Source organism: Pomacea canaliculata, linkage group LG1 (genome assembly GCF_003073045.1).
Source record: "Pomacea canaliculata isolate SZHN2017 linkage group LG1, ASM307304v1, whole genome shotgun sequence".
NCBI classification, from domain to species: Eukaryota; Metazoa; Mollusca; class Gastropoda; order Architaenioglossa; family Ampullariidae; genus Pomacea; species Pomacea canaliculata.
The window spans coordinates 35,189,524-35,200,229 of NC_037590.1; the positions used below are offsets into that span (position 1 = coordinate 35,189,524).

Below are 10,706 nucleotides of genomic sequence, written 5' to 3' on the forward strand. Positions count from 1 at the left end.
ATAATATTCATTTGTTTTCACTAATGCGATTGTTGCGTGTCATTACACTCACCTCAAATGCTATTGTCTATAGTTAATGAAGACATATGCTCTATATTAATGCCTACCTCACATGTATCGGTTACTGGCTAAAACAATTACTTAAGAATCCCAAAACTTTTTTGTTAGCGATGGCGCCGAGGATGCTGTTCAACCTGCACCACAATAAACACAGAAGTAATAAATTATGTAATGATTACTTTGTATCACTTTGGATTGGATATTTATAAGAAGTCGGTGATGTTAATTTGTTTATGAAAGAATCACAATTAATAACTCTTAAGTAAACATGATGATGATGATGACGACGACGACGACGATGAAGTTACAGACTGTTACAAAAAGCTTTTGGGGCACTCTTACTCTTGTATAGGCTACACTTTCACTTGGTATCTCTTATTTGCATATAATCTTTGTAATCTTACTCCTTTCTGAAACGGCTCTCAGATGCAATCAACAAAGGAGTTCGAGCTCTCTCATCCTTTTGCCCTCCTAGCTGGATGCACTGCATTCCTCCCTCCATGTTACTCTGCTTTTCATTTCATCTGCTGTAAACCAAGCACAACCTTCACTCACAGCGTTAAAGTGCACACACGCACACACGCACACACGGAGGCCTTCCTTTCCTTCAGCAATGCTCAACATTCTTGTTGCCCCAGCTAATGCACTGGAATGTAAGTTACGTCCGTGACATGATCATATCAGTTAATCTTCTTTGAGAATCATCTCATGGCCGGATGCACACCGCTATAAAGGGACCGTTTCCCGAGGGCAGTGTAAGCCGCATCGCTAAAATAACATGTTATCGGCATTTTCCTCTCTTCTGAAAATACAGTAATGAGATGTGACCTCTAAGGATCAGCAATATTTCCTCCCCTCTCCTCCCTCCACAGAGAGAGAATTACACCAAAAACTGGGACGCCAGGCTGTATCGTAATGGCTGCTGTTCGATGGCTTTCTTGACAGCTAAAAATCAACACCGAGACCAGTGGATGGGAGAGAGGTTGTGGAGGGGTGAACAAAAAGGCAGAGAAATACATGAAGCACGCACTTTATTATGCTTTTCGCGTCTGATGCCATCGAAACATGCGTCACTGAATTCACAAGTAGCTTTTATGTCAGTTTATATTCATGTGTCCTCTTGCTGTAGGACATATTGATCACGTAGTCGGATGGTGTATCTGTAGCCTCGTCCCATCACGCATTGACACTACTGCTTCCGCCCCACTCCTCCTCCATCCACATTGTTTGGCTACACTCAATTCAAAAAGTAAATTTCCTGAAATTATTTCTCTTTACAAGCTGTGTTATAGACACTATTTCTAGTCTAACATGAGAACTTATCTTTATTTGCTGTCGTCTTTTAAGAACGATGAAACTAAGAAAGTCGATTGTATTGCTCGAGGGGTTTCGCGTTAAGGACTTCGTAACTTGTGAAAATCTGATAACATGCTGTTGTGTTATATTTTGTGTATAAACCTTCAAAGAGTGCATATTTGTGTAAACTCACTCACTCTCGTGGGTATCCGGGAGACGCTGGCCATGCTACCGCCGAAAGAATATCAAGTTGTGCTGAGCGCAGCCCTAACGACCCAGCAACATGCGACAACACCACCGGCGGCGTCACACAGTCTGCCGTGGGTTTTTCTACTTCCTCTACTGGTCACAGACTTTAGTCCTGTCACCACATGAATGCTGACTAGCCAGCACACACCACATTCCACACTATAGCTACATGACACACAACACATCCCACACTATAGCTACATGACACATAAAGATCCCACACTATAGCTACATGACATGATAGCTAATTTTTCTCATTCTCTCCCTCCACCCGAGTTGATGCTTTTTTTTTTTTTTTTACAACTACCAAGTGAATAGAAATTAGTGTCGTGATTCGCGATGAAGAAGACGGAAGTTTCAACTTCTTCACAAAAGCAAATCCGTTTATGTAAACTCGTATATAAATGTATTGTTACTTTTGTTTGTTCTACTACTTAATTTATAAACCAGACAAGGTCTGTGCCCCTATGCTCTCGTGTAATCACTTGGTTATGTGGTAACCATGTGGATCGCCATTTATGTTTGGTTAATGAATGATTCCTCGAGGCATGAACATTGAAAAATTTTTTAATAGCAGACCAATAAAGTAAAATGCCTCTATTTCACAAGCTGCAGAAGAACTGTGCGACGACGACTACTGTAGTTCCTGCCCTCAGTCGCGGCTGTGATGTCGAGTGATGTTTGAGCATGCAGACGTTCTCACCGGAAGTTGCCCTGATTCTGGCACCACACGTAAACTGACGAAGCCCCGGCAGCTCAGGGGCTTTAGTCTCAAACCTGTTGCCCGACACAGCTCGCGGGATGGCAACATCAAAGAGTACTGAGAGCTGCCGAGCGTTAAGATGACTTACAACAGTACTGAGAGAAAATTGAGTGTTTCTTATTTCTCCGCTGCTGGCTTCAGTCCCAGTTCTCTAGCTTTTTGTGTGTAGCCTTCAACTTGAAATGTACCATCTCCTGATTTTGTGCATCTTAAACGGGTCGTGAAGCTGGCAGATGCAAGGCATGTTTAGATATTTGAAACAGAGGTTCGGGAAATTGTGATTATTCTCCTCTGGATAAAAAGATAGCTTTCGCTTTTTTTCTCTCTCTCTCTTCCATACCCAGTGCATGCGCGAGCGCGAACACACATACACACATTTTATGATCCATCAGCTCTGCCACTGAATCAGGTAACCCATGAAAGTCACGAGTAAAGTAGAATTTAGCGATTATCCTCCCTATTGCACTGAAGGATCCAGGACACTACTTTTCCAGTCCAGGCACAACCATTCTGACATCGGATACTGGGGGAGAACATGCGGTACACTTGATAGGTGCAGCATGAATAGTTGTGGAAGCCATTAACAGCACCGATGGATGCTGCGACTGATGACGGTTGATAAACTGTTGTCCTGTGATTGCCAGGACCTTTGCTCTGCCGTTGGGTTCACAGCGATGCCGAGTCCAGATCTGTCATTTCTCATTTTCATGTTTCTCTTTGCTACATCCTGCAGCCCTCCTGAATCTGAGAATGTCTACTTGTTGCTCTTTTGTTGACAGTCAGCTTAAAGTTCTAATAGGGTGGTGATTTTATTTACTTTTTTGCAACTTGGTAAACTTCAGTTCACGTTACCATTTCCCCAAATGTGACTGAATCATCTTCTTCTGTTCTCAAAATACACGCCTCCAACCATCACTGTGTTCATTCATGCACTGAAAGAGGTCAACAACATCGACGTCAGATTATTCATAGATAATTGTTTTCGTTGTGAATGCCTGTGAAGAATTGTGATCATACGTTATGGGAATCCGTGTACAAATTGACGCCACGAGCTTGACCTCCTGCAGGATGTTTGTGGACGTGTGTCTAGAGAATTAAAGGCGAGTATTCATCCTGATTTAGGGCAAATAGTATCTTGTATTGAGCTTTACCTGGTCATTAGATAAAGACACCTGACACTTCTGTAAACTACTACAGTGGCGTAAGAAGATAAGGGGGAGAGGACAATGGGGCAGCTGCTACATCAGAAAAGATACTGAGGAGGCAAGAATGTGAACGTCGTTGACTGTCAGCCTGAAGTCCCTACCCCACCTCCTTTGAAGCCATGCATCTTCCTACACCGCTGTACTAGGCCTTTAGTTCCCCAACTCCCGAGTAAAGCATGGAAGTTGAGCTCAAAGCCAGGATACCAACCAAATTTACAGTTGTCGCTACAAGGTGTACACAGTTTTAAAATACTTTATATTAGAAAGAAAACTAAGCGTATGTTGATCTTGTTGAAGGCTGCAACCTATGCCAGATCTTTGAGCACATGCTTTGATGAATTTCTTAGGGAGCTGACAGTTGTGACGTCACGGGTTATGATTTGACCTCTTCCCGCAACGGAGGTGAGAACTGCAAAACGCTTGTATCTCATGGTTAAAACTATTTGGGGGTTAAGTGGGAGCCCTCGGGTTTGAAGAAATTGTAACCTTTTTACGAAATATATCTACTTATTTTTAAATAGTTGACGCAGTTTCAGCTTAGTTTCTTAAAGACGGTGCCGTGATGAATAACACTCAGTCTTTTTAACGCTGTAGCTCTTGTAACACAGAAGCATCAACGGCAATATCTGGCACATATCCTCAAATCCGTGCACGTAGGTGCCAACTGGTGTGTGTATTTCGTGTTATTTCCTTTCTCCATAAGCTTATCATTCCTCTCTTCTCACTCATTCACACAGACACGTTTACTTTGTGTATGTGGGAGTCTTGCCACCTCATTCCACCCACGCGGGGCCTCACACTGCCTGAGCAGGATAGTTTTCCAGTGACATTATTACTGCAAGCATGTAAACGCCCTTTTCTTTGATGTGTTTTTCCGGAGAGGAAGTGCCTACAGAGACAAGAAAAAACGCTGCATACCCCTGGCTCTGTGTGTGTGTGCGCTTGCTTGCAATTTGTTTCCTAGTATCAAGTCTTTTAAGCGCTTTGGCTCGTGCGGTTTCGTCAATAACGTACTAATTACGGGTGTTTGTTTTGTTTATTTTGACACCGTTCTAGCAACTAAGGCTATATTACGGCGAATCACGGGTGCACGTAAGTACTCAGCGATTGTCGAAAACCATTATCAAATGTAACGTGAGAAATATTTATCCAATTTTGTTTTGCTTTCCAGCTCTCGGTGTCCCCATTTCAAACCAATACATACGGCCTCAGTACTTCTCGTATTACGTATCAGTTTAATTGTACGCATTAATCTTCCTCTGTCTCTTTCTCTTTTACAGAGAGAAAGAGAGGAGGTGGGGGTTAGAGTTTGTGTTATTTACGATCACATCTATTTAGTACTTCTAACAGGAAACAGCGATGTTCCATCAATTCATATAAATTTAACAATAGGGGGTGCGTGTATTTAACTACACTGCACTCGCAAGCGCACACACATGCAATCAATTTATTCATTTAGTCAGACCTGAACAATCATTTCAACCTGAGCCTTAGTTCATGTGGGAGTTAATGCAACTCCTTATCATGGATATACTGGATTGGTACATGCAATATAGGAATTATCACGCAATTCAACCTTTTCCATTAGTACTGCATGATTACATAAAAACAACACTTTTTTCGAAAATGACAGAAAATAAGTTATGCATCATTTCACATTATCCTAATTGAAACATGAGCATTCTCTGTATCCCATTGATTTTTTTTCTTTTTTTAAAAAACTTTAACAATTATCTTGATGAAGATGGTGTTGTTGGTGATAATGAAAATATAATATAACTCTACACGTAAAATACACGAAGCACGCTGAAATAAAGTTAGGCATCAGATAAGCGCTTGCATATCCTGATCAAAGAGAGGTAACCACAGACTAGAAAAGTAGTTTCCCTTCGCACCTCATTTCTTCTAAATGCTATAAGTACGCTTTAAACAGTTCGAAACGTGGTTGACATTATTTTTTTTAAATTTCATTTATATTTTAGCGTACATGGTGAGAGTAAAACTGGCAACACTATGAATGTATAATTATTGCTCATGTACTCATAATTATTGCTCGCGTCATCTGACAGTACGCCAGACCATATTTGAGTAATAACGATCTTGCGAAAACTTTTCAATTTAATATTCAATGTAATAAAATATTGCATCGCTAGATTTCAACCCACTTGCATACCATTAGACACTGCTGCAGACATAAATACACAGCAACAAACCAGAGAATATAAAGCTATGTCGACAACACAGTGGCAGACGGTTCTGTACCCAGACTGCACTATCGAATGAACTTCCGTCAAAATAGAAGTGAGCGAAACACATTAATAATTTATTTTAGACATTTACAATTGTATTAATAAATAAAAATTACTTTAAGTATTTATTTCAGTAGCAGCAACGTATGCTTAACATGGTTTACATAAAATTATACTTTATTTTTTTCTTTTCTCTAAAAATTCCGTCTTTTTCCGATCCAAAATATAACCTCTTCAGAGGCGTTCCGTCAGCAGCACTTCCTATTCAACGTCATCAGTAAAGAAAGCAGACAGCATGGCTTTGGTAAAGAAAGCTTATTTAAACCTCTTTATTACCTGTTAAACGATACTGAACATTCCATGTTTATTAAGTGGAATTGTTAATATTTCTCTTTCTATAGAACTTGAGTATTTTAAGTAAATGCTGTCTATTCTATCGGCATCATAATGAGAAAAGGGCTGCTATGTACATATTGACGCAGGTACAAATTGTGTTATCGTAAACTTGTAGCAGATGTTTATCAGACAGTTAAAAAGAACCTTAGGGAATTTATCGGTTAATGAAGGTTTGATAGTAACTGATAGTTTTGAACAAATTTTGTTGTTGTTGTTTTTTTTTAAAGCCGTCAGCAAGTTCCACATCTGTTGGTGGTGGTGGACGTGGACCATCAAAATCTGTTACTCCTCGAGCTGGAGGAGGAACAACAGCCAGACAAAGGTACCAGATATTCCATGCTTATAAACAACGATTGTTTTTATGTTTGTTTTCAGTATTGGTTTACATAGATGAGTTTGGACTTGCTTCATTCTTTATCAATTATATGACTATCAAAATTTAGTCAGATACTAAGAGAGCTTGGGGTTTTAACAGTTTGTACTATTTGTGTTTTAAGCAGGGATGGGCAAGCTACTTTTAATTTGTAGCCGGCTAGGCTACAGCTACTTTTTTTCAAAATGTAGCCGGCTACACTACAGCTACAATTTTCCAAAAAGTAGCCAGCTACTTTGGGCTACTTTTAAAAGCGTGATGTTATAAAAAGTTAGCTGTAGCCAGCTGGCTGTAGCAACATACACAAACATCAAACATACACACAAAACACTATTACTTGCTTTACAAAGTTTTTATTATAATAATGAAACGGAGAACTGCGATATACCGACAATTTTATTTAGTGAATCCATAAATGCTTTCATTCATTCCTTGCCCCCTTCCTCCCCCGGCCTTTTTCACACAATAAGTACACGTATTTTACGATTATATTAAACATTTCTGGATCTTTTTCCTCATCCTGTTTTAGTGACAAAAGAAATTATATAAGTTTTCCGATAAACATTTGTTTTCTATAACTATTTGTTCCTATTACTTAGAAATGAAAACTAAACAGATGCTTAAGTATCAGGTACCTGGTGGAATTTTCAATAAGTTAGGTTATGTGGTGATGAAAAATGTCAACCTCTTATCAATACTGTGACAATGAACAACAGACCATTGAAATAAATGAGTTTGCATGGAATATAAGTAAAACACTGCTTAATCTAATTTAGGCAAGCAGATCATAAGGCATTTTTTTCTAACACTGACACTGAAAACAAAGAAAGGAACACAAACTGTTTCCAAAAGCTGATAGGGTGAAAAGTATAGTCCTGGCATACTAGAATAGACTTTAATTATATAGTAGGATGTCAAATGTAGCATATAAACACTGAAATATATTTTTCAAAAATGATCTGATACAAGATATATTTATTTTAAATCTTTAAGCTTGAATTTCTCTGTTTGTCGTTTTTGACATCCAGTCCTAAACTATAAAAACATATTTCTCAAGATTGGCTTGTGCTACAGCAGTAAAATTTTGCAATTTTGTTTAGAAATGCATAAGCTACAAAGTGATGCATTTGAGAATATGGTATAAACATTACTTTTGATAAAATTAACATTTTTTCTAAATATTTTCTAAATATTTAATTGCCACATTCACACTGAGTCTGATTTTTTATATCTCCTAGAAATCTTGAGATATCAAAACGCCTTATGCATCAGTTTTCTTATCAGTGCCTCTAGTTTACAAAAGACCCAAAACCTTTGGTATATGACTTATGGTATTGTGTAAATTTGTTTTTAAAATGCTTGTACGTTTTGAAACAAAAACGTTGATTAAAGTCACAATTTTCACTTTAGGTACTCAAAACAGTTTTAAAGTGCTATATTTATGTTATTTGTTACTCTATATTTAAAAACCCTTAAAGATATTTAAAATATGGATTTTAATTTTTGGAGTGTACCGGTAACCTTAAAACAAATCTACATTCTTTTAGTCCTTCATGGAATTGAATTTGACCAGAACTTTGGCCTCGAAGTTGCTGTCTGTCACGCTAGTGCGCAGCTTTGTCATGATAAGTCCTGCCAGACTGAACAATCTCTCAACAATTCTTGCATTTGAAACTATACCCACATTTTGTGGCTTCGCAAAATGTAAAAAATTTCAAATAAGGCTGGAAATTGATGGGTACGTCCATCTTCGTTTTTCAAATGAAACAAAATACCACTCCCGCCACTTGGACGACACAGTACTTGCGAGCAGTGAGAGCAGTGGCTGTCGTCGTCTTGCTGACACGCTGTCGACGAATGGTCGTGAAAGTAGCCAACATGTAGCCAAGCTACGGCTACTTTCTAAAATGTAGCTACGGCTACAAGCTACTTTTTTTTAATTTGTAGCCGGCTAAGCTACAAGCTACAAAATTTGTAGCCAGCTACAGTAGCTGTAGCCTAGCTACAGCTACTCCCCATCCCTGGTTTTAAGCAAGATACATAAATTGTAAAATGTAGTAATGATAATAAAAGCGTTATTTTCTGTTTTAGGTGTTTTTTTTTTTGGGGTTAAGTCCTGATCCTGGCATTAAAGATATAATGCTGTAAACTTGTTATTACATGCATTCATGTAGACAACGTCAGGCTAAAGCAACACAGCAGTTAAGAAAGATTTAGGAAATAAGTTTTTTTCTTTAAAGCTTCTCATGTTTTTTATTCATTTATTAAATGCTACCTATGAATAGCTCTTGGTTCGTGCCTAATTCTTACTCTCTTAGTTTGGAGATCTTGAATGCTACTTAGTACATCCTGTAATTGTGTGAAAAATTAGGCATCCCTAGTATTGGTATGGCTGTTTCTCCCAGTTCTTTCAGGAGATACATGTTTACTGCAATTATTATACACTGCATATACTTAGCATGTTCTGATATTTCCAGGAAAACCACATCAAGTACAGCACCTAGAAAAGCAGCTGGCAGTAGTGCAGGAATGTGGCGTTTTTATTCAGAAGATTCTCCCGGGATCAAGGTGTAAGTGTGCCACTAATTAAAAATTTTGGTGGTAACTTTTGTAAAGTGACAGGCATGAAAAATGGCATTTAGAAATGTTATATCCATTTAGTCAAAGAATGATAAAGTTTTAAATCTTTATTGTTTCTCATCCATAAAATGGGAAAGATTTTACACTTTTAGATTAAAAACTATCAAGAATTTTATCAACCAGTTGCAAAAAAAAAAAAGGTTCAGAGTAAATTTTATCATGATCTTCATCCCTAATGTCAATAAACTGCTTTAAGTTAGTTTCACAGTTTTATACATGTAAAGCAGGGCTTCTGCTAAGGCTAAATTCTTCAGATTTTTAAGGGGTCCCTGTTCTTCGCCCAAATTTGAAGGGGACCCCATTGACGAAAATTGAAGGGGTCCTCCGAACTTTTAATGTGTACTATACGCAATTTTTTGCGTAAGCAGAAAAGCCCTGTAAAGCTCTATAGATGTCCTGATATTTGATTTCAACGAATTTTAAAATATAAACTTGTATTTGTGTGTTTGCAAAATGTCTTAAGTAGTAAGATTTGACCTATACTTTTGTATTTTCAGACCCTCTCAGCAATTTTTCTTTATGTAGTTGAGAACTCTCTTATTTGATTTACGCACATTAATACATGATGGGAAACACCAAGTTGTAATCACCTAAATAAGCTTGAATGCAAAGAAAACTATCAGATTAATGAAAAAAAATAATTTAGAAAGGAAACCTTTAAGAAAGAAAATTATTTTGCAGAAAGTGTAATGTCCTTAAGATATAAAATGTACAAATTAAGTACATGTTAAGGTTCAGGATAAAGCAAGGCAATGTTTGCCTGCACAGGTTAGTTTTTTCAAGTGTGAATTTTTCATCATTAATATTCTTTATATAAATCTCCAGATGTTTTATTTTCATAAGGTCATGAGTGTTCTGCACTACCAGTGCCTTGCTTCTGAATGTAGTCTTAATAGTTAAAGTGAAAATTATAATTTTGCATTGCAGGGGACCTGTTCCTGTCTTGGTGATGAGTTTGCTGTTCATTGCTTCTGTGTTTATGCTTCACATTTGGGGAAAATACACTCGAGGATAAGTTCATTGTTTGACACCCTCACTGACATGTTTCTAAGCCTTTCATCAGGGTCCACAGTCAATGTTTATTTTGTCAGTGCATGCATGTTTATTTGGCATACCTGCATTCTGGCTGAGAATGGTGAAAGAATGCGTCTTGTGTTTATACAAAATGGTTCTGATGAAACTGACTGGGTCTTATTTGGTGGAACAGCTGTAATAAAACCCTGTATTGTCCAAGCTTTGCTTTTCGTTTATTGTTAAAAATGGCTTGTGCTCTATTTTGTGTACAAGCATTCTCTTATTTAAAAAAATAATTTTGCCTTAGCTGCAAACCATTTTAGCATAGGCAAAAACAATGACCAGCAACCTCGACAAAGGTGTTTGGATCCACAGGTTAGCTACATCATTTACATGTCACATAAGATTAATGTCCCAGTTTCTTGGTTCAAAAGTAGTTAAATTATTCAAATAATGCAAAT

General features: G+C 37.8%; 1 protein-coding gene across 1 annotated transcript; it reads left to right on the forward strand.

Annotated features, from left to right (window-relative positions):
• Window positions 1–6,022: 6,022 nt before the first annotated feature.
• On the forward strand, window positions 6,023–10,464 carry LOC112574229 (protein transport protein Sec61 subunit beta-like). The gene is made up of 4 exons (XM_025255140.1): window positions 6,023–6,126; window positions 6,446–6,540; window positions 9,069–9,161; window positions 10,159–10,464. The coding sequence occupies exons 1-4, from the start codon at window positions 6,118–6,120 to the stop codon at window positions 10,244–10,246; spliced, it is 285 nt and encodes a 94-aa protein (XP_025110925.1). The 5' UTR covers window positions 6,023–6,117; the 3' UTR covers window positions 10,247–10,464.
• Window positions 10,465–10,706: the final 242 nt, after the last annotated feature.